The sequence below is a fragment of the Embiotoca jacksoni genome, unplaced genomic scaffold, assembly GCF_022577435.1.
Source record: "Embiotoca jacksoni isolate LCO1_2020_lvr unplaced genomic scaffold, fEmbJac1.0.p SCAF_17, whole genome shotgun sequence".
Classification (NCBI taxonomy): domain Eukaryota; kingdom Metazoa; phylum Chordata; class Actinopteri; family Embiotocidae; genus Embiotoca; species Embiotoca jacksoni.
Window position 1 is genome coordinate 11,135,725 of NW_027185307.1, and position 23,583 is coordinate 11,159,307.

The following is a 23,583-nucleotide window of genomic DNA, read 5'->3' on the forward strand; positions in this document are numbered from 1 at the left end:
ACAGGATTGAAAGCAAAACACATTTTTTTACGATGAGGAAACAACAGTGAAACATCTATTTTGTATTTTTATTAGGCTACTGTGATATTAGCTGTGACACGTTTTCTATGTTTAGCTGTTTCAGCTGTCAACAGACTGTAAAACAGGCATTACGACTAAAGTTATCACAAAAAGGGCATTGTATTACCTGTCAAAGTAAGCTGTGCGGTCATGGTGAGAGTTTATTTATAAAACTATGAGAACTATATTGTCTTAAAACTATAAACCCAAATTCTGATTATTTAACAACAGAATTTCCAAAGTATTATGAAAGGTGATCTCTGCTCTCCTGTTTCACTTCAATTACCAACAAGGCAACCTGAAATACTTGAAGTCATAATGTAAAGCCTTTTACAGGTCACCATAACCTGGAATGAACTTACCCAGCCACGTGGCTATGAGCACACTGTCAATGCCCTCGATGGGGTCACAGATGCGAGACACCACAGGGTGGATCTGCTGGGCCAGGTAGTAATGTGTGTCCAGACTGAGACCCTCCTGCTTCTGAAGCTGCTCGAGAGCGTAGGCTCTCTGAGATGCTGCCAGCGTGGAGCCGTCCTAGGGCGAGAAAGAAGACGTATATCCAATAGAGTTGCATTCTGTTTGTGCGTTGAAGCATTACTGTGAAACATACCAAGAAAAATAACTCGTGCGCCGGTGAAGAGATGGTATTTATGTCTCGTGTCTTATATTGCACACACCTTGCAGATGAGGTAAGAGATCGTATCTCCAGCTTTGACCCGGCGGCCGCCCAGAGAGTTGATCCACAGAGCCACATGGACGTGAGGGAGACTCTTCTTATCTGGGTAGTCCTGAGGGTCCTTTGTCAGTGCCTGGAGAAGAGAAGAGTAGGAAGCCATTATTAAACAGGCGGGGGACAGAAAATATTAAAACATCCAGCACAGAATTTGGCAAGACCCACACAAACATTGCTCTCATTTGTTCTGGCATGTTTCTTACAGGCAGAGTTTTTGGTGGCAGTGTTTCATTATGTACTATGTATTCCGCTGAACGTCTTTTTGCAGCTGTATTTAAAGAGAACTCGTTCCCTAACCCAGCTTCTAAAGATACTTGAGTGCATCCGAGTCATGAGAGGAAATGTAAACACGGAAATAGAGATGCAGCCACATCCTCACCTTGTGTATCTCATACTGGCTGAGTGGTACGTCTCCTCTGGCGACCTTCTCTCCCATCTCCACCAGGTGTTTCTGGATGTTCTCCACGATGACGTCACGACTCTGGTCTGACAAGAGCTGACCAATCACGTAGCTACAGGAAGAGGAGGCAGGAATACATGTTCAAGACTTACAATGTACTGCTAATTAAAGATCCCTCAAAGCGCCTTACAGAGCTCAGTACACAGATATTCAAGACGGATTCTGGCTATAAAATTGTCTACATGGGAAACATATTTTAAATTGGGTTCATCTGACTTACTTGCCACATTCCTTGGCCAGGTCACACCAATCTCTACGGACGATGTCCAGGCCTTTCAGCTCCTGCTTCACACTATATCGTCCTTCCCCAAGTTGCTCCACCACCAGCGCTGCATATTTCTTCTTCTTCAGCAGTAGAAGTGACTTGAACACTCCATCGATGTCGATCTCCAATAGTTTGTAGAGCTTGTTTACTTCTGCCTTCACCTGGGAATAAAACACACACAAATGTCAAATGGTGAAACGGCAAGAAACTTTTCCACTGATGGCTGTACGACACGGCAAACACACCTTATTGCCCAGTTTGAAGACTTCCTCCAGAGACCTGCTGTTGGTGTTGATCATGATGGAGTCGGTGTCTCCGTAAATGACTTCCAGATTCATCTGAGTCACACAAATAAAAAGACATCAGCCTCAAATTAGGATGGGACAAAAAAAAAAAAAAAAAGATTTAATACATTACTGAAATGAAATTGCACAATTAAAATGCATGAATCTCAAATTAGATTCACAATAGCTACAACAACCAATGACATTTAACTTCAATTTGCCCACAGTTCAATACAGAGGTAAACATCATAAAGCCAAACCCATGTATCAAGCAGGTCATTCTATTGGCCTATACTGGTGTATCAGAGATAAAGCAGTGTCAACGTATGTATTGACCGAATCGAAAACTTTTTTGACAAAACATAATGTGGAAAAATATGCACGGGGTAAATTAAAATAGTTAAATTTGTGGGTTTTTTTTTATAGTTGCTTTTGATAATTAAATGTCCATTGAAGTTTACTGTTCCAGTGCTCCAATAACAATGTGGACAACAAACTGTAAATGTATAACAATAATTATAATTGCAACTACTGTCTGTTTAATATACTGCATATACATTATTTGCATATATGAAGGATATCAGCTCTTATATTGATATCATGTTTTTATCTTTTACTTCCCAATATATTGACCTCTATAATCCAGGATCGATCAGGCTCTGACCATTATTATCTGCAACTATTTAGTAGGATACATATTTTAGGTAATTTTGTCCAGCAGTAAATTAAACTTATTTATAGTTTTTCTTAATTTGTCTGGTCTTATTTTGGCAGAGAATTAAAAAAAAAAAAGAGCAGCAGAAAAGCTTGTTAATAACCCACCTTCTGAACCAGGTCTTTGGTGTGCATCAGAATCTGAAGAAGAGAGGAGACATAAAACTATGAATGCTGCAATACAACACATACACAAGCACAGTAAACAAACACCACTCAGGAACGAACATTGATTAAATATTAAGTTTCTATGTTATTTATTGCGTGTGTGTGTGTGTGTGGTGTGTGTACGCGCATTCGTGTGGACATGGGAGCAGAGCAGGTGACTTGCTTTTAAATGGGGGATAATTGGCTAAGAGGGCAATTACGAGAGCATGCTGCGACAGGCGTCTTTTCAACCCACACATATTCTTAGCTGCACACGCTCAAACACACACATGCACCTTAATGACTCGTAGTGGCATTTATATCCTGCAGGGTGAGTGACGGAGGAATACGAAAATTCTGTTAACGCAGGATGTCCACCGTGTGTGTGTGTGTGTGTGTGTGTGTGTGTGTGTGTGTGTGTGTGTGTGTGCGCGTGCGTGTGCGTAAGAGAGGGAAAGCTCTGAGCAGCAGAGGGATCCAAACAGGTGGGGGGCCCAGAGGAGGGGAGGGCAGTGTGGGGGCCTCGGGTCGCTAATCTGGGGGGTCGGAGGGACGGAACGCGGTGTGACCTGTCACCAGCAATCTGCTCCTCAATCAACCGCAGACGCATATATACACACCCCGACTCACACTGTGCGCCGTGTGGGGACAAGGACGTGGCTATTTCAGAGTGTGAGGAAGGGGCGGGGTCGGGCTTCCACTCCCTGAAACCAGAGTGGGCCGTAAGCATGCTTTATGGGCTGCTACATACCACTGAGCGGTGGGGGGAGTTTGACTCATTCACAGAACAGCCTCCTCTATTAGGGACTGCAGTCAAGGTCAAGGTCTCACCACACACACACACTCGCAATTGCACAACCAAACCTTGGCCTCAGCACACACTCTATGCAGTGAATTGTGCTACTAAGCTTTTAAGCAGGCAAAATGACGAGCCTGTCTCCGGCCTGTTTAGGAGGGAAACGGGAAGGAAAAGAGGGTCCTGGGGCAGACCAAGTACACAGTATGGGTGGGAAGCATCAAAGGCCTCACAGTATGATATTATCACAATAATCAAGTCACAATGTCATTGCAAAATTAAACATGAGATATTATGACAGGGTTGGACATAACCGATGGCCTGAGGTGCTTAAATTTCACTCAGGGCAAATTGATTGGACAGACACTTGTCCATTTCTGCCTGTAACAGTGTAGAGTCAAAATGACTACAGCTGGTGCCAGAAGTCTTCAGGTTCTTTAAAAATATCTATTCTTTAACAATTGTTAAGAGTTTCTTTTGCAAATTAAAACAAAGTGAGACAAACATACACGGAAGTTGGCAGAATTAAATGTAATGTAACATATACTGCATCTCAAGGGACAATACAGAAATCTGGAAGGGGGAAACACCCCTGGCAAAATCCCTGGGGACCCTACTTACTTAATTTAACTACACCTGCAATGTGAGGCTTCAGAATCACTTAATTTTTTCATTTAATTGTCTTCTGAGGATTTTCACCATTGTTTGTGGATTCTTGGGATCTCTGACCCCATGTTAGACACATTACACCAGAATCTTTGGGACTTTCCACAGAGCAGCGATGAAGGGGACATTTGAATTACTTTCGATTCTGATACAGACACCTCACGAATTGAGCCTTTTTACTTTTTACCCTTAATTCAGAGAAGTAAGAGAACTTTCTGTTTTATCAAAAATAATTACGTTTTCAGTTTGTTGATCTGACTTTAATCATTTTTATTGCAGAAATATACGATTGTTAAAGAGACAGACTGACCAACAGGATAAATAATCAAACAAGGATACTAATCCAGGCAGGTCAATACCAGACAAAGTATTACTTGATCATTATGACACAAAATCCTGTTCATGCAAAAACTGTTTCAGAGTATTTCTGCTCATTTATTTGGATCATTCCCCCCAAAAAACTTAATATGCCTTGGTTGCGTTCAGAAAGACTATAGTACTGCATGAAGAAATGATGATCCGTGTTAAAATGTAGCCTTCATTCAAACTTATGGGCTTTTCTTTAATAATTTACAACAGCAGGAGAAAAGCGCTGCAAGAGTTCAAGACTTCGGCGTGGAGTCTGGAATGATCGGAGGATAGACGGAAAGAAAGGGCAGAGGAGTGATGAAGTGGAGAAGAGAGGCAGAGTGAAAGCAAAGTGAGGAGAAGGGGAGAGCCAAGCGAGGTGAGAATGCGTTGATGTAATTGATGTGGGGACTCATTTAGACGGGTTTTCCATATGCTGTCAGTCCCAGCAGGACCGACTGCTTTAAGGAATGAACCGTGTGAAAGACAAGTCGTTTGACCATGACGCTGGAATGTCGTGTGTGTGTGTGTGTGTGTGTGTGTGTGTGTGTGTGTGTGTGTGTGTGTGTGTGTGTGTGTGTGTGTGTGTGTGTCTCATCTTTAAACGCATACTATACAGACCAATGCAAACACATATCCCCAGGGGGTAAAAAGAGTGAGGGTATGTCTTCACCCTGATGACTACACTAGTCACCGCCATGCATGCCGCTCATTCTGGGGCAAACAACTGAAAAAACGTGAGAGAGGACTCGTATCACTTAATACTAAGTAATTTGCGTCAGACAGGAAACCAGGCCTCATTAATCTGAACTCTTTGTTCTTCATATTAAACACATACAAACATGACTTGACAAGCATAAAATCCATCAGTGACAGAAAAACAGCTTGGTGCTCAACATCAGATTTTTGCCCGACCTTTAAAAAAAACAAAACCTATTCTTTCAATTTGTAGAATCAATAATTTGAACTATGCATTAGGTTATAATTACTTAACTAATTAATTAACAAATTTACACCCCGTTAAGCTAAATCTGCCCTGGTTCTCTTACTTTCCCCTATTTTCTACTCTGTAAATTCTTAAAATCTGTTAAAATCTTTCAATCACTATGTACTTTTTCTTCACACTGTAAAACATCACACAGTTTCCTAATGTTCCAGCCTCCTTCCCTTCTTGGCTCCTTGGTGTTAATACAGTGTAATTACACTGGACAGTAATTGAGCAGCTCACTGACAAGTGCTCCCGCAGAGACGGATTGGGACGGAAGCTTTGTGAGCAAAATGGACTGATGGACTCTTTTTTTTTTTCCTTATAATTTGTAATCCCTGTCCTACGTCACCTTTCTTTTCATGCCAATCCAGGTGAGGGCTCAGATGTCAGCTGGCATTCTTTGGGTTAAGATCCATTAATGGGGCTCTGAGGTCAAATGAGAAGGTGTGTTGAATTTAGTAGAATACAGTCTACTGTATTCAAACACACTGCCATGAATTACTGTTCCTCACGTTTCTCTAAACAACGAACAGAGAGAACAAAATGTCCAGCAGGAACTGATGGGCAAGTTTTAAGGAAAATAATAAGATGGTTGCATTGACTGCTTCTTTCCCCAACCACACAATTAAAAACATTATAAACAAGCCATCCATTAACTTTATTGTATTGGCACATAGCTATCTACTTAGGCAGCTTGCACAGATTGATAAAATCCCCCGGTTTCAATTTAAATAAATCTTACATTAGAACGCCTTATTTCACTTTTTTTAAACAGACTTTTGGCCTCACACCTGCCTGAGTTATGTGCACTGCAGTAACCGAGTCGGTGCGCAGCTGCTTAACTTGCATTTACAGATAAAAGGCTGCATGCGAGGCGTTTGGGGAACATCTGTACCCGTTTTAGTGTCAACTGACAATTCTAGTTTCAACAGATAGCCAACAAGTAAGTCATTTAGGGAACATCTGTAAAGTACAGCGTTTACGGATATGCCAGTGTGTGAGGCGTTTAGGAAACATCTGTGAATTGTAGCATCTGCCGATAGCCTGCATACGAGTTCTTTGACTTCAGAGAAATAACCTGGGTTACAGTCTCCCCCGTTTAATCTGCATGACTCTCGACATGCACATCTCTCACACGCCGCAACACCCATCACCACAAGTAAATTCTCAACCTGTGGGTAACGCTGGCCAAACATCCTGTATCATGATCTCGTGCCCTCTTCGTCTGCCTAACTCAACAGTGTGAAAGCATACCGAGATGCAAGCTTTAAATTGTGTCGTATAAACTATATGAAAATAACATTTGAATTCCACAAAAAAAAAAACTCATCAGACATGAAGCTGGCAGCAGATGTCTGCAGCAGACACACTAGGTTTGGATCTGTCAGTTCGAGTGCGAGCGCCGTGGAGAGTTCTTGTATTTGTGCACTATTTCTACTTACAGGTGGTGTTTTGTCTTTGCACTACCGATTTCTAAAACCTAATATACCCACCAAATCTGCCTTCAGACTTGAGGACACAGACTTCAGGGCACCAGAACATGTCGTTTGGTTAAGTGGAGCAAACAAAGTCTGTAACAATCAAAGCTGCCACAAAGTGACCGAACGAGACGACTACATGAGCGCAAGTCCCATGACAACTGAAAAATCCTGTTCAGTTGACAAGTGCAGTCGAATAAATCTCGATTCCAAACCAAGATTTTAAGAACAGAATAAGTTGGAAAAAGCAGAAAGGTTTTGAGGTTTGATTTTCCCATCGACACTTTTTGATACCCGTCCTAATACTTCAGTAAAAGCTTCACTTTCTGACTTCACTTTGCACAGCTTTTATTTCGGGCTTGTTAACAATGTCTCTTGTCTTTGCATGTGCACCTGTGTGCCTGCACATGAGCTGTAGCCATTAGCTGTGTGTTATTGCACCCTGTCATGCTAATTGATGAGTAGTTCGAGCCTCGTTAATATATCCGCCTTCCCCCAGCTGTTGCTAAGCTTTTTGTTGGCCTCATCTATTAGGGAATTACGTGTCTTGTCGTCATGTCACCCTCATTTATTCCCCCTCCTTCTCATCAAAATATCTTTTGTCTTTTGCCAGGCTGTCATTTTAATAAGAATATTGGTCTTAACTGACCTGCTCGGTTGAGGGAGGAATTGTTTGCGAATTTAAAGAAAGGACTTGAGACAACAGACACAATGATAAGCAGACAAATGAGCGAGACGCAGGCTCGTCAAAAGGCCATGCCTCCATTTTTGTCTCCTATAAACACACACACACACACACACACACACACACACACACACAGATATAGACCACAGACCCCTCCGCTGATCAGCAGATCAGAAGCGGCATGTTAAACCTCAGTGTGGTAGAGGGCCCTTGTAAAAAGAGCCTGGGGCACCAGTGACGATTGTTTTGAAAAGCACTCAGCTGAAAAGCATTTTGGGATGACAGTCGGCCGACTGAAATAGCACCTGTGGAGGAACACACCACTGTCAGAGCTGGGTGGGGGGTGGTGGGGGGGCACATACACACAACGCATACACAAGGTGCTTGAGTATGCGTGCATGTACACACATTTTCAAACACTCTTTCACGAACACAATCTCACACACAAAGATGCATAAAAGATTTCTATTCTCTCATCTGCGCACACGTACACACGCGCACACACACGCACACACACACACACACACACACACACACACACACACACACCTGTCAGATGCCATAGCTGTGCTCTCATGTCTTCTGCTGCGAAGGTCAATCTGTTGTAAAGCTGTGGCTGATTTAATACAACCGGCCGAGATCACAAACACCAGCGTTGATTGAAAATAACTCCACAATGGCAACAATCCTCCGGTTGTCTGGTCAATTAAAATATGGTACTTTAATAGCTGGAAAGGAGACGTGCTGCTATGTCTTTGCGTTTGCTCTGGCACGGGCAGGGTAGTCACTGACAAATTATCAACATGCTGTCAAGCAGATAAGTATTGTATGAGTGGCTCGTCAACAAGGCTCTTTAAAATGTGATATTTAGGATGTTAAAATGAAATTCTGTTGGTCATTCATCAGCTTTAATGTCATACACCGATATATGTCTCTGACCTATTCTGAACTGTGCCTTAAATATGACACCTATATTATTCAGCTCTCTTAAGTTACAACTCCAGCCACCCTAAAGTCAAAGAAAAGTCTTTAATTGTCAGAAAATGGTGAAAAATGTTGGTAGTGCAGCCTGAAAGATCTCGTTCCGACCCAACTCACAGTCCACGACCAAAAGATATTCCATTTATTATCATGCAGGACTAAAGGAACTAGAAAATATTCATATTTAAGAAGCTGGAATCTGAGAATTTTTGTATTCTCGCAAAAAAAAAAAAAAAAAAAAAGCCTCATAACTTCCTGATTGTCAAAAATGGTGGTGATTAATTTTCTGCCGATCATCTAATCAACTGAAATTGTTGCAGTTCAACTGTGGGATTAAATCAAATGCCTCAATATTTATGACTCACAAAGCCATATAAATATATGGATAATGTAACAATATTTTGGGAATGACAATGGCCATTTTGTTTTACAACAGTACTATATGATATTGGCTCATAGTTACAAGCATCATTTCATATCGTAGACTGTAAACAGCAAATGTTGGGTATCTTTTACTTGACAAACCATGAGTCAAAAAAGTTATTATCAAAATAGTTATTCTCTTGTTAACTGCTTAATCATTACAGAACTGAACCTGCTGTAAACCTGCAAATGGATTCAGAAAACGGTATCAAAGCTGAAGCTTTGATATCATTTTCATGATGGATCATGTGTCATGTCTTGGGTCATAATCCGGAAACTTCAAGTTTATAATAGCACTGAGCATATCTATAACCTCTTTGCCAAGTCAGTTAAAACCATTTCCTAATTATCCACTTATTTACAACTGAGTGGGGACAGTGACCCTGATAAGACACCACATGTCAGATCAATCCATTATCAATTATAATCCCTGCTACTAGCTCGGTCTCACATTGCCTCATTAGTAGGTGTTACTAAAGTCGCAGTTTGGATTCTGAGATCTTGTCCCGTCCACCGTCGGCCGCCACAGACAAGCTGATGCAGCCAAAATAGCAGCACTGCTCCCATGTGACTATTTGTTAAGTCCACTCCTATCAGGAGCAAAGCCAGCTCTTTAAGAGGACTACAGGACCATGGAAACATCGCAGCCCTCATTTCCCCCGACACAAGCATGCATGTGAAAACACGCGCACGCCAGCGTAGCCAGGCTTATGTATTCTTACATCTAATTCAGGGAAATGTGAAAAGGACTCCTGTGATTCTGAGACGGCGTCGGCAGCGACTGAGACCCTGAATGAAAGAAATGGGGGGCGACAACATTTACTCACACGGCATCACGGCACACAGCCTGACAGGCGCGGCCACAAATGAGACATGATAGAGTGGTTCAGGTATTCCTGTGTCTAATTCTGGGAAATGATTTGTGATTCTTGAGACAAGAGGGATGATACAGAACCTGAACGAGCGACACCGGGGCGGGGGCGGGGGGGCAACAATATTTACTTAGACTTCATTACAACCACACGCACCCTTGCACCCATGTACATACAGGGGCTTAACCTAAACCAAACTTTGACCTCTCTGCACCCTCGGCTCTGTCACACAAGCCCGCTTCTATCCTTCACTCTGCATGCCATCCAATAATGTCAACTACGAGCTCCTGTCAGGCTGTTTTTAAACACAAGGACAGAGACTCAATTACAGCAGAATGGCTTTCCGGAGTCATCCGCCGTCCTGAGACACACACACACACCTGCTAATGGTTGTCAGATTTTCTGGCAAAGAGGTCAAAAGGTCAAACCAATTTGCGATCCGCAACAATCAGCGGCTTCTAGCGGCCTGTGCTGTTAACATCACTCGATTATGAGGGCATAAACACACTAATGGGCACATAGTTTGGGCTCGGAGTAAAAAAATAAAAAATAAAAAATAAAAAAGATAACGAAGAAACCGAAGGATCAAAGAAGACAACTTCTGAGTTACTCTAACGGCGAGAAGATAAAGCAGTTTTCACAGAAACATTTATTTTTGTAAAGATTAGCAATATTAACAAGAGCAACCAGCCGAATCCTGCAACTGATCCTTCGTCTCCCAGCAGGTTTCCAGAAGTTCCTTCTTTCTCAAAGTTTAATTCTCTCCATTTGTCATGTCAAACTCTCGGATTCAGAATTCGGAGATCCAACCAGCCGGGCGATCGGCGGACAATAAAAGTCTTTCTGGTGTTTCAAATACATTTCTCAGTCTATTATAACTGCATGCATGTAAGTTGTCTGTGTTTGATATATCGGTTTCTCTGTGCCCAACTGTTCTCTGGCGAACATACAAAAGAACCTAAAATAACGCTGAGGGGTTGAGGGGGACATCAATCTGTGGTGGACCCTCGACTGTGTAATCCTAAACCTTCACCTTCCTCTTAATACCCATCATCCCCCCCCTTAATACCCACACATACCAGGACAGAGTAGGGCCACAACAAATGGTCCCCCGACAAAGGGCAGAGTTCGGCCAGTAGCACTTGTGCGCGCACACACAGACGGGTATTAGCGCGCACACACATCATCACGTCGACAGACGCAGATAGTTAAACATGCCCAAGACACACATACAAGAGTCAGGAGGGGAGATGGGGGGGGGGGGGGCTTTTCCCCTCTTAAGTTGGCAAATTTGATCAGAAGAGCCACAGCCAAGGGTCTGTCAACCCCCTCTAAGCCCCCCCCCCCCCATCGCTGGGCGACCACTGCAGCCCCCGGCATGACCCATCCTGCCACAGGAGGTGTGTGTGTGTGCGTGTGTGTGTGTGTGTGAGGGGGGGGGGGGCTTAGGCCTCAATTTAAAATGAGAGTGAGAGAAAGATGAGAACCGAGCCAATCAATAAATACGGAGAACACATGCACATTCACCCCGGACACCAGTCCAAACAGATGAAGGGAACTCACAGAGGGGCCGGGGGGGCCGGGGGGATTAACACTGCGGACAGGGCAGTGAACAGTGTACGTGTTACAATTATAAAAATAAAAAGCCTCCTAAATCATGAGATGAAAGTAGAGTGCAAATGTGACGATTAAAATGGGGGCGGGAGAACAAACGGCAATACCCACAAATACACCAGAAACCCGGCTCTAAATGCCAGCTGGCTTTTCTGGCTCGCTGCAGTCGGAAACTACCAAGAACTACTTGGCTTACGTTCTTTTAATTTTAGGGCTCCATTCGAAATCAGTAAAACTCCCCCGTTTGGTTCAAACTACTGTTGCCTTTTGCTGCTTTGCCTGAACCAAGCAGTGTACATGAGGTCAGAGAGTGAAAGCTCACAAACAAGAACCACATATGAAAATGAAAATATGAAAAACATATGAAAATACATCTTAGCCCTGCTAAGATGTATTTTCATTTTGCCAGTCCAGAAAAGCAAATAAATGACCTACACGCTACAGGGAACTACAAAATGGGATTTAATAGTTGGTAGAATCACCATGTTACAATAACACAAAGTGTAAAGAAGAACACATTTCTCATTTAAACAGAAGTGAGTAATTGAATTTACTGGGGAAAAAAACATCACTTTTGACTAACTGAATATTTGAGATTTTAAGTATTAACTTCAGATTTTTTTTATGATTTTCAACGCAGTTTTTAACAAGTACAAATGTTACAATGTAGATTTTAAAGAGCAGTAAATTATTCCCAACGACGTATCCTCATATTTATAGCGGGACTCCCGGTGTTGCTTCTCTGTGCCGATGCCATGCTCTCCTCCAAGCACACAACCGGCAGTATAAATAGAGTTGTGTCTGGGATCATAGATACAAAGTAAACAAAACACTAAGATCGAGTGAGGTGGGATCTCCTGCTGCATCAGCAAACCGGGGTACCCGCTGTGTACTCAGTGAACTGAGGGTTCAGATCTGACCGATGACCTTTTGATGCGAGTCTCTCCGGTCTATCATATCACTCTTCGCTGTATGAAAAATACTAATGCAGTTAAGTCCTAATGAAACATAATCCAAATCGTTTACCATCCATTCAGGACCCTGGGTAACTACAGGAGGTTGAGAATATCTAAAACCCCTAATATGTCTACATGAATATACGCTAAGTTGGCAATTCATTATGTAAAAAAAAACAACGCAGTCTAACGCAACAATCCTGTAACAAATGTTTTCGTAATAAAGGTCATGATGGTTCGTATTTGTTTGAACCGTCTCAGAAGTGTTGATGAAACTGTTTGGACATTTTGGAGGCTGCAGTTTGTGGTGCTGCTGAAATGCACGACATTATAGTGACAGGTGTTGCTATTAATTTGTCCATCGCATCTGTCAATGAAGGGCAGGCTAAATAAAAGCAAACACTACTTTGCATGATGCGGCATAGTGTAACAGTGCCACAATCTGCAGCCTCCAACATAATATATGTATTTTGCACGTCGTCCTTTATCTTTAACGACAGTATTGATCTTCCTGTGCACTTGCGATTGTGGATGTTCTGCTATTCTTTACAGGTGATTCTTTTCAGCTTCTTCTTTTCAGATGTTCTGTTGGATTCAACTTTACTTGGCCGGGTTATAGTTATAACGGTTTTCTTTTTTTTTTTTTAGAAACTCTTGTGTGATTGTTGCAGTGTGTTTGACATCATTGTCGTAATGAAAAATTCTTCTTTTGCCAAGTTTCTTGAGACTGGGAGTCATAAATTCATTAAGTATATGGGGAAACAATCTTACTTTCAAAATGCCACCTGCAGCCCGATATGAGTACACTCCCGCCTCCAATGTTTCACAGCCGGTACCATGCAGTCAGTGCCGTGGTCCTGGCCAGGTCCACAGGAAACAGCCTGGACCCCATTAGATCCAAACAAATTCCCTCTACACTCAAAAATATAAACGCAATGTAATGCTACAGACCTACGATGTCTTTTATGTACACCAAAAGGTGTTAAAATCGATCGCCTTTGCCAAGGAAACTCATCCACCTGACAGGTGTGGCACATCCAGATGCTGATTAAACAGCAGGATTACAGCACAGATGTCCAGTGGACTGGTCACAATATAAGGCCACTCCAAAATAGGCAGTTTTATCTTGGGAAAACTTTTTTTTTTTTTTTTTTACATTGTGAGGCACAATTTCACATGCATCTACCATTTGTCTCATATTGGACACATACATGGCACATCTCTGCATATAGTTGATCAGGTTGCTGATTGGCTGGTTCACTCCTGTTCAATGGCGGTGCAAGGATATTGGCAGGAATTGTAACAAGCAGTCATATACCCCAATATGGAGAATCCCAACCATGCTCAATGGGTGACATGTCTGGAGAGCATGCAGGCCACGCAACAACTAGGACGTTTTCAACTTCCAAGAAATCTGTACAGATCCTTGCGAACATTGGACCATGTATCATCACGCTGCAACATGAGGAATGGTGGCGCACGAATGGCACAACAATCGGCCTTGGGACATCTTCGGCATTTTCATTTGCCCTCTGAAGTCGGTTATGACGACAAACTGAGATCAAGACCTCAAGAGAGGACAACAAGGCCTTAGATGAGACGGTTTCAGACAGTTTGTGTAAAAGTTCCTCAGCCAGTTGGATGTGCTACTAAGTTCCTGAAAATTATGTCAGAGATGTCTTATGATGGTGAAATGAACATTCACATGCAACAGCTTTAAGAGAAATAAACGTTTTGGGTGAATATAAAGTCTTTGATCTTTTACCTCAACTCATAAAAAAAAAAAAAAAAAATGGGGGTGAAAGCATCAGGCTTCATGACATGTTCTTTAGCTCATTTTATCCTGATGTTTTGTGCCATTTTGTGAGCAGTAGTTTCGTAATTGGACACCGTCCGGAGAGGTCCACTTCATGCAACGTCTTTCAGAGTCTGAGCCGTCACCGAAATACCAGTTTACAGATATAATCCTTGCGCCAAGTCAGAAGCACCCTCCCATTGTTTTTCAATGCAAGGCTGTATAAATAGGAAATCGGACACTCGTCGTTCTATTATTGGTAGAGTGGCTGTTCCTGTGGCTCTTGAGCACGGCCTCAGACATGGTTATAAGGTACAGGGAGAGGTAGGATAATGCTCTGAAGCCCACTGATGATTTCTTTATTAAATCTCACAATCTGGTTTCTTAATTGTTCGGGCGTTTCCGTACCATGTGGGAACCATGTTACATCAGATATAACCCAAGCCGAAAGTGAAAAAGCTGCAATGTTCACAGGTTCATTAATAACTTTGTTCGTGCAGTTCACTTCAATTTGATATGCGAGATCACATTTTAAAGTGTCATCACTGTATTTTGAATGTAGCACATGTACCCTTTTAATGATACAGGAGATGAAATGCCTAACACCACGACCTAAAAGTAAAGCACATGCAAAGTATTGCGAAAGTATCGATATAACAATATATTACACTTTTTATTTGATTTTTTTTTTTACACTAGACGGAGGGAAAACGTTCAATCATATACTTTTAGAGATAGTTATATTTCCAAAACAATACACACCACATATCAGTCTATCTGAGTAAATTCAGCATCATCGCTTTAAAGCCATCGGTTCTGTCTTGAAGCCGTGCTCAGGAAAAACTCCGTCATGAGGAATACCACTCAAGAGGTCAGGAAGCCAACCGAGAAGTCTTCTACCTTTTAGTTAAATGAAGTACCGTTGTAATTAAGTTAAATAAAATACAGCTATTGCGAAATAAATCTAAATTAGTTTTGGGCCGTTAGCGTTGATGTAGAGTTGTTGTAAACTTGGAAGCTTTTGGTCAACACACAGTCGGACAACAACAGTCAGCGGAAAGCTGAACTGTTACCGGTCAGCAGCATCGTTTAACGTGAGGATTTATTCTGTGTGAGGGTAAATCTGGCTGCGGAAAGACACGTTTAAATGAACCACAGCTCTCCGAATTACTTTGTTAATGCGTTGATACGAACAGATTAACCAGCTAGCTCGTGGGAAAAGTTGCTAGCTTTAATGAAACAATAAAATAAATATTAAATAAAATATTGACCAGTGTATCAATTAAGAAAATCATGAAAATTGCTAAAGTGAGTGAATTTTTTTTTCTCCCACCCCTCGTGAGTATCAAAACAATTGTTAGTTGCAGCTCTACTATATTGCATTAGCAGTTGATTAAATAAAGACTCCTTAAACTATGAACACACACTTGAATAATCTACAAATACAATTATTTACAACCACAAACATGTCCTGCAAAATGTTAGCATTTCCAATAATGAAACTATAGTGCAGTTCTTGTATTAGTCCGGGGATGCTTCCCTGGATTAAATACAAAGCAAGCAGGAGGTAAAATGTAATTAACCCATCCACCTCTGGCTGGTGACAGATTGAAGCTACAACATATGAGCAGCAAGTGTGGAAGGACAGAAACTCCCACCTGCACCAGTGAATCAAATACACAACTTTAACAATGTAGCTCCGTCGGCCGAACAACGAGCGTGACTGGAGGCACAAACGGACTGACAAAATAACAAACAAGCACAGTGAGTTACTGCCCTGCCCTCCATTAGGGAACACAATGAGTGTGTAAGGGGATCTTAATGAAGGACTCCCCTGAGGCAACGCCTGATGCCTCTGTTGAGGACTTGTACTGTTAGAGCTCATTAAATGAACATGAGTACTATCACTGACATTGTGTGTGTGTGTGTGTGTGTGTGTGTGTGTGTGTGTGTGCGTGTGCGTGTGTGTGTGTGTGCGTGTGTGTGCGTGCGTGTGTGTGTGGTGTTCAGTTACAATACCGGCTTTAGCTGTTTATGTCATGCAGCACACATGCTGCTTTGCATCAACTCTTTGAGCATGTCATGTCATGTCATGTCATTACACAATCCCACTTTACCTGGAGAGAGTGGGAGTTTCATGTGTGTGCTTGTGGCATATTGTTATTGGAAAATACTTCAATAGTGATATTGATACTATGGTGAGAAGAAGAAGAAAAAAAAAAAAAAAAAAAGCTCTCTTATCCTGACAAATTAACTTGAGGGATTCATTATATTTAGAACAAAGAAGTGGGAAATTTGAAGAGAATGAATAAAAAAATATATATATGAGACCGGATAAAGCTAAAATAAAGACAAAAGATATCAAAGAGTAAAAGTCAGGAGGAAAATAGGAAAGAGGAAGGAGCTTAATGTGGAAAATAATGCAGCAGTGCCCTCTTGTGGAGGAAAATGGGAGGACTTCATTCTCTATCGTAGTCTGGTTTTGTCACTCAGGTGACACGGAAAGGGACAGAGGGACAAACTTGTAGTTTTGTTTTTTATGTTTAGGGACGGTGTGAATGCTTGACTCACCTCTCTCCCCTTGAGCGTGACCAGGGCAGCGAGTGGTTTGGCGTAGAAGCGGCTGAAGCTGAATCCCAGGCAGCCGTACATGCTGTTGGCAGTCAGCTTCAGAGCCTTCTGACGGATGTCGTACTGAGGGACAAAAACATCCGCGTCACGCCAAGCGGATGAAAAGCATTGGCACAAGTTCTAAAAGTATTTGAAAATAATTCACAAAAGCCTTTGCACAGATTTGATGCGCTAAATGAAAATAGTGTTATTAGCACTTATTAAAACGAGCAAAGGTTTCTGTTTTCCGTCTTAAATGTCAGCTTACAAAATAAAAACAGAGACATTTAGTCAATCCTGACATTTAAGAGGTTCAAGCTTTAGCTTTTAAAATATTTGAATTTTTTAATTAACAGTCAAAATTCAATTGCAATGCTGTTCCAATTTATTTTTGGTTAATTCTAGTAATTTTAGCACCAAATCATCAAAATCCACCTTTGGCTTGAAGAGAGCAGTGTCTGATGCTGAAATTATAGTTGGTGAAGTAGCACTTTAAGGGGTCTCAACATTAATAGACCCGCTATTATTTCAGTTGTTGGCAGTTAATGGCAAAGAAGAGAAAGAAGGGAGGGAATAATATCCTCACAGTACAAACCCCGAGCAAGGCGTCCATATTTTAAACAACTTTGGTTGATGTGCATTTGTGTGGCTGTGAACTATCTTGAGACATGGTCAGTTTATTCAGCAAGAAAATATCTACAGCCAACAGCGTGTGAATGTGTTTGTACCTGCAGGTAGAGATCCGGGTTGATGTCTTGCTGTTTCATGAGCTGTTTGACCTGCTTACGCCGTTCCACCAGCTTCCTGATTTCTTTGGGCAGGATTCCCATTTCCAGGTTGGAATCTGGAATTTCGGGAATCTCCTCAGGCTCATCCTCCTGTTACCATGGAAACAAGACTTAAAAAGTGCTGGAACTTTTCTGTGGTGATCTGGGCATTGAGTCACTTTATATCTTTGTACCTGGGCATTGGGCTGAACTTATAAAATGATGAGTCGTTCATGAATGGCACACACACCTCGTTCTTCTTCTTTGAGTTGTAAGCCTCCCTCTGCACTGTGGTGAAGCAGATGTTGAACTCTTGAATGATTGAGGGATACAGACTGTTGAAGTCAAGCAGCAGCACAAACTTATCGTAGAAACCTAAACAAAGAGAGGGAGGAAGGTTACAAAATGTAGAAAAATATATATATATATATATAAACAGGTGTGGCACAAGGCAAATAAAGATACAATAAATATACAGTACTTACCAACTTTAGGATCCAGCACCAGACCTCCAGCATAGGCTGCCTTCTTCTTCCTCTTGCCTTTCCCTACATCCACATCCTGTTCTCCCTCAACCTGGAGCAAAGACAAACAAAGCAGGAACTTTTTGTCGAATCCATGATCATAAAAAAGGAGGAGGCCACGTGTGCATCTGTGTGCATCTTTACCATCTCCTGTTGGGCCTTTTTGAACGAGGGTTTGTCGGGGACAATGTAGTTTTTGTCGTGGAAAGCATGAAGCAGCAGGAACTCGTTCCTCTCCGAGCGGCCGCCCATCAGAGTCCGAGACTGCAGGGAAGAGGCAGAAAGAAATCAGGTGACGGAACGAGAAGAGAAATCACTTTATCAAAGAAATACAAGTCATGAGTCCGAGCCTGCGCTTGTCCTGACCTGAAACAAGACTCGAGGGTGACAAATCTTTTCTTTTCTTTTTTTTTTTTTACTCCAACCAGTCTAAAATTTATTCCTAGATTTTTTTTTTACTACAACTACTACTCAGGGAGATCCACTGCATTGACTTGGGTCCCTGAAACACACTGGTTGCACACAATACACCAGCTCCGAGCCTTGTAAAAGGTTTTTAAGATTCGAAACTTCAAATTTTACTTTTGCTTGCAAAACATTTTGTTTCTGACATCACTTTTTAGAACTGGTGTTCAAACTGAACAATAAGTGAGAGCGCCGCTGATAGTTTTTGTTGCCTGGGTTTGAAATGGGATTTTTTTTTTTATTTATTTAAATAATGTTGAAGCAGACGGTTTTGACTTTGAGAGATTTTCCCGAAGAGGCAGTTGCATTTTAAGCATGTCAGTAATTTGAATGTTAGTTCCATGACATTCAACAATTTGTGCAATTTGTGCCGGGACTGCCTTTCCAAGTTGAGTTTTCTGGTTGAACAAGAAGAAGAATAGTATGGCTGTTAAATGAAGTTAAAGGATACAGCAACGTTGCTGTGGGTTACCATGACATTGCCAGCGATGTTGGTGATCTGCATGGCGAGTGGCAGCACGTTGAGCTCACACATGATCTGGAGGATCAGCTTGGCGTCTGTCCACGTCAACTCCAACAAGTAGAGGAGGTGAGGAGAGTCACTGAAACACAAACACTCAGATGTTAGGACACGCACATTCACCTTTAACAACAAGGCCTACTGGTAGTACATGTGTGTTATGTAATCTATTCTACAGTGTTTGAGGATTTTGGTGAACTGTCCCTTTAAATGTATTCACTTGTAGAGATTCTTTGTCTCTTCCTGGGGGATTGTGATCCTCTCCATCTTGAGGACCTGTGCAGTGAGTTCGGTCAGATGATAACTTTTACAGCGAATCAACTCCTTGGCTGAGATCTCCACGTCGCACACCAGACGGCCACAGGTGGCGCTCTTCTCTGCAAAAGAACCGCGACCCTGCAAACACAAGCCAAGAGGATAAGCAAACAAACAAAACAAAAAAAAACAATCATATAAAATATTCAGTGATGTGCAGTTTGTTACAAACCATTTCTATTCCCATGTCTCTTTGTTTTTCTTACCCCTAATTTGGGCATATTAGCCCTCTTGAGACGTCCAATTTTAGACCAGTATGGAACCTTGCAGGTATTTATCCGCTGCAGAAGAACTTCCAAGTCAAAACCAAAGATGTCATGACCCTACAGAAAACAAACAAGGATAAAAGTGGTTTTTTTATCCTTGAAGAACATTGCACCTTCAGCTTTGACAAACAGCCGATATTATTTGTGACACGAAAGTTTGAGTAGCCAAGAGATAGGCAACTAATACATGTAAATAATAAAGCACCACTAATGGAGGAAATATATCGATACCAGCTTCATCGAAATTTGTCACAGGTTGTTCTTCAATGTCGTCTACTCACCACCAGCACATCCGGGTCGATCTTGTGCATTTTAGCCAGGAAGAAGCCGAGCAGAGTCCGTTCCGTGGAAGCAATCTCCACCTTCCCGTTCTAACAGAGGGAGCGAGTCACACCGTCAGTGTCTTCATATACAAGGAAATAAAGCATCCTGCTCCTGCCGTATACTCCGCGTCAATCCAAAATGCATGGATGTAGTTATCATAATGAACTGTTCTGTAATGTACTGGGAAAAAAACCAGCTTCTGTTCAAGTTCGTCATTTCTAAAGTTGTTTTCCATTTACCTTTTTATCATTGGAAATATTAAAAAGTCAAACACTAATCTTTGCGACACTATCAAGACGAAGGTTTTCTTGTTTTGGCACAAAAAACAAAGCAGGTCTGAAACCACACGGACACTCACCTTCTTCCTCACAGCCTCTTTGAAGTCGTAAGGAAAGATGCAGTCGGCTGGTTTGCTGATCACTGACCACACAAAAAACATCAGTTTTGTAGAGTTTGTACATTTTCTTTTTTTTCTGAACTAAATTGTCATTTTTAAATAATAATTCCTTGAAATACAATAGGGCTTTTGCACCATTCGGTGCTCGGGGCCTAGCTATTGTTCAAAATGTCCATCGAGGCCAAACAACATGATATCCAGCTGCGTTATTACTAAAACAACATATTTATGTGTGTGAAAGGATTATATTCCCACAAATTTTATTTATGTTTCATTTATGCAAAAAACCTGGAAATAAAAGCAGAAATATAAATAACTCACCACAGAAATGAGTTTGGTAAGGAGGCTGAGGTGGAGCTTTATCCATATGGAACTCATAGTGGACAAGTGCAGCTAGGGACACAATCTGCAGAGAGAAATAACTGCATTAAGTCCACGCTCCCTCTGTATTTCAGTCCGTCTGGGCCCTCCATAACATAAAAGATATCAATGTATCATTGTCCAAAAAGATTCCTGCTGAACAGAATATTTGACCGCGTGTGCAGCTGATGGTGTCTGACCTCGTTCTGGTGCGTCTTAGGGTTCTGGATGGTCTTCAGGCTGATGGACATGACGGTGACGGGAGGAGGTGGCAGGTCTTTGATGACAGAGACCAAGTTGCTCCTCAGAGCAAGAGCCTCCACTTTACACCAGCTGACCGGCTGGCTGATCAGCTCTAATGTCAACACAAAGGAAATGATTTATCAGTTTTCCAAATGGTGTGCAGGGTTCAGAAATAATCTATGCATATCCCTTTCTCCAACATCTCAGAGGTTAGGTTTTAAAGGCATAATGCTCAGTATGGCATCCTGAAATATATACATGCAGAATTATTCTGAGGAAAGTTAAGCTGAATACGTGGTGTTATTAGTAACACGAATTTCAGATGCCCTCCTTACGTGGTGTCTTTATATCCAACCAGCAAGGGCCTTTAATCTTCCTGCTGAGGAGGAAGTGCTCCAGACTGGACGTGTTTGTTCCAAAAATGTGGGAAAAAGTTGCTCCCTTGAGGTCAGATGGCAGCGAAGGGAACTCAGCCTGCAGAAACGGTGTTTACCAAAGAGATCAACGTGCCGTCAACAAAAACAGCTACAGGCCTGGACAAGGTGCGAAAGGTGTATATGCGTGTCTGCTCACAGAGTATCTGACTTCCAGGTACTCGCACTGACTGGGCACGTCAGGAATTTCAAAAGCGTAGTTCTTCTCTACTTTCTGTGGCGAGGAAGAAACACAGGAATCAAACAGCAGTTAAAACATGACGTGCCACTACATACACACTATACAGTCTCTAACTGCGGTCAGCACTGACCCTCGACTTGAACTTCATGATCTTGAACTTCTCAGAGAGCTCGCTGAACTCCTGGTAGACATCCATCATCCCCACAGGAGTGTCGGACACCTCACCCGTCTTGGGGTTTGCTTTCTGTTGATTTGATTAGATCACAAACCCTTCATAATTTTGCATTGTATCAATAGATTTTTGGACATGATGTTTTGGGAACGTGCTGCTTACTCTATCTTCTGCTGTAAAAGCATGGGCTTTAATTAACATGAATCTTCCTGCTAACAGAAATTCATACAGTGAAGATATTTGTAATGAAATATGAATGGAAACGTTAACATCTTCAGCTTCTGGACCTCTTCAGTGAGATTTAGTGATAGAAAACACAATCTAACATTTTGTACTTTAACAGATTCATTTATCTCAAATGTGGGAGAACGATTTTACTAATAGATCCTTCTCCACCATTTAAATCAAACGTAGGTGTGCATCTTTGTTTTGTTTTGTTTTGCAATAAAATGCCACGTCTTTGGACAGAACACGAAACTTACGTATTCGCGAGGCAGGAGGTACATGGTCCGCTCAATGTTCCTGACGGTAACACAGCAGCTGACATGGAACTGTGCTGACTCGATCCACACTTTTCCAAACAGGTACACCACACCTGAGCAACAGATGAATTCAGATATCAGGATGCGCTCAACAAACCTGAACAGGACTTTTAGAATATGGAATAACACGTGCTGTATCTTCATTAACTTTTTAAGATGTCTCACCTGGTTGGCTGTATGGCTCCTCAAAGGCATCCAACCAATAGAAGCGGAAGAGCTGCTCCCCATCTGTCCCCTCCACCAGCGGGAGTCGGCTGGAGTCGACCTGCACCTCTGCTGGAGCTCCACTGCCTTCGCCCTCCTCCTCTTGTCCCCAAGAGCTTCCAATTCTGCTGGACCTGGAGAGGGACGGAGGAACAACGAGGTTAAAACATTTATAAAGCCGTGCAATGTTTGTGCAATGTACACAATTCACTTGATATATTTCATTGCATGTGTGGGAACAAATTGACTCTTTAAAGGTGTGGTTTTTTTGTGTGATGCAGGAAAAGATTTTCAAACAACTCCGGTAAAAATCATGTTTTCTTGGACTGCCATGGCTTTGCCTTTTCCTTGTTTCCCTGAATCTCTAGAACAGAGGGTTAGAGTTACCATGGTTCATATTTATGGGAAGTACGCCAGGCTGAAATAATCCAGAATTATTCTTTCCATCCTACTCCCATGACCAGCATTTTAAGACTGAACCAGAAAAACATACATATCATGATGAAGAGAATTATGCAGATGAACAACTCACAAGAGGACTGGGTCCAGAGGCTCAGCTTTGGGCTCAGCTTCAACTGCAGCTGCTGCTTTAGCTTCAGGCTCAGCATCTTCTTTAGCTACAGGCTTCTCTTCCTCGAGGCCAACCTCCATCGGTTCATCAAAGTCCACCTCGTCGAATGCTGCAGAATTATTTACTGAGAAACATATCATCATAAAAGGTAAGTGCGTGTTCTAGTTTGGTAGGAGAAAACAGAAAAAAGCAAGAGAGCTAAGAACCTTCTTCACCTTCCTCTTCATTCAGCTCCTCCACTTTCGCCCTCGTCTTTTCCTGGGGAGGAGCAGATGTGGAGGGCGGATGTCGGCCTGATGGCCTGGGTGCAGGGTCTGACGGCGGCGGTCGGATCACTTTGGCCTTTAACCTCGTAGCCGAGGGCGACTCCTGTTATCATAGTGGTTACAGACAGTGTTTCATGATTATTCAATTTTTACT

At 42.1% G+C, this 23,583-nt stretch overlaps 1 protein-coding gene across 2 annotated transcripts in view; it reads right to left on the reverse strand.

Annotated features, from left to right (window-relative positions):
• pola1 (polymerase (DNA directed), alpha 1) overlaps positions 1-23,583 on the reverse strand; it is a 53,692-nt gene that overhangs the window by 27,827 nt on the left and 2,282 nt on the right. For both annotated transcript variants that reach the window (XM_069151602.1, XM_069151601.1), the window contains exons 8-32: positions 23,379-23,532; positions 23,125-23,287; positions 22,554-22,726; positions 22,329-22,441; positions 21,805-21,918; positions 21,633-21,707; positions 21,395-21,533; positions 21,017-21,171; positions 20,778-20,862; positions 20,418-20,479; positions 20,017-20,106; positions 19,676-19,792; positions 19,375-19,550; positions 19,107-19,236; positions 18,314-18,433; positions 18,131-18,221; positions 17,896-18,020; positions 17,607-17,756; positions 16,840-16,962; positions 2,628-2,660; positions 1,767-1,859; positions 1,477-1,682; positions 1,176-1,308; positions 741-872; positions 423-597 (exon numbers count right to left, since the gene is read on the reverse strand). In XM_069151602.1, the coding sequence (XP_069007703.1) occupies positions 423-597; positions 741-872; positions 1,176-1,308; positions 1,477-1,682; positions 1,767-1,859; positions 2,628-2,660; positions 16,840-16,962; positions 17,607-17,756; positions 17,896-18,020; positions 18,131-18,221; positions 18,314-18,433; positions 19,107-19,236; positions 19,375-19,550; positions 19,676-19,792; positions 20,017-20,106; positions 20,418-20,479; positions 20,778-20,862; positions 21,017-21,171; positions 21,395-21,533; positions 21,633-21,707; positions 21,805-21,918; positions 22,329-22,441; positions 22,554-22,726; positions 23,125-23,287; positions 23,379-23,532 (3,127 nt within the window). The remainder of the gene's footprint in view (positions 1-422; positions 598-740; positions 873-1,175; positions 1,309-1,476; positions 1,683-1,766; positions 1,860-2,627; positions 2,661-16,839; positions 16,963-17,606; positions 17,757-17,895; positions 18,021-18,130; positions 18,222-18,313; positions 18,434-19,106; positions 19,237-19,374; positions 19,551-19,675; positions 19,793-20,016; positions 20,107-20,417; positions 20,480-20,777; positions 20,863-21,016; positions 21,172-21,394; positions 21,534-21,632; positions 21,708-21,804; positions 21,919-22,328; positions 22,442-22,553; positions 22,727-23,124; positions 23,288-23,378; positions 23,533-23,583) is intronic.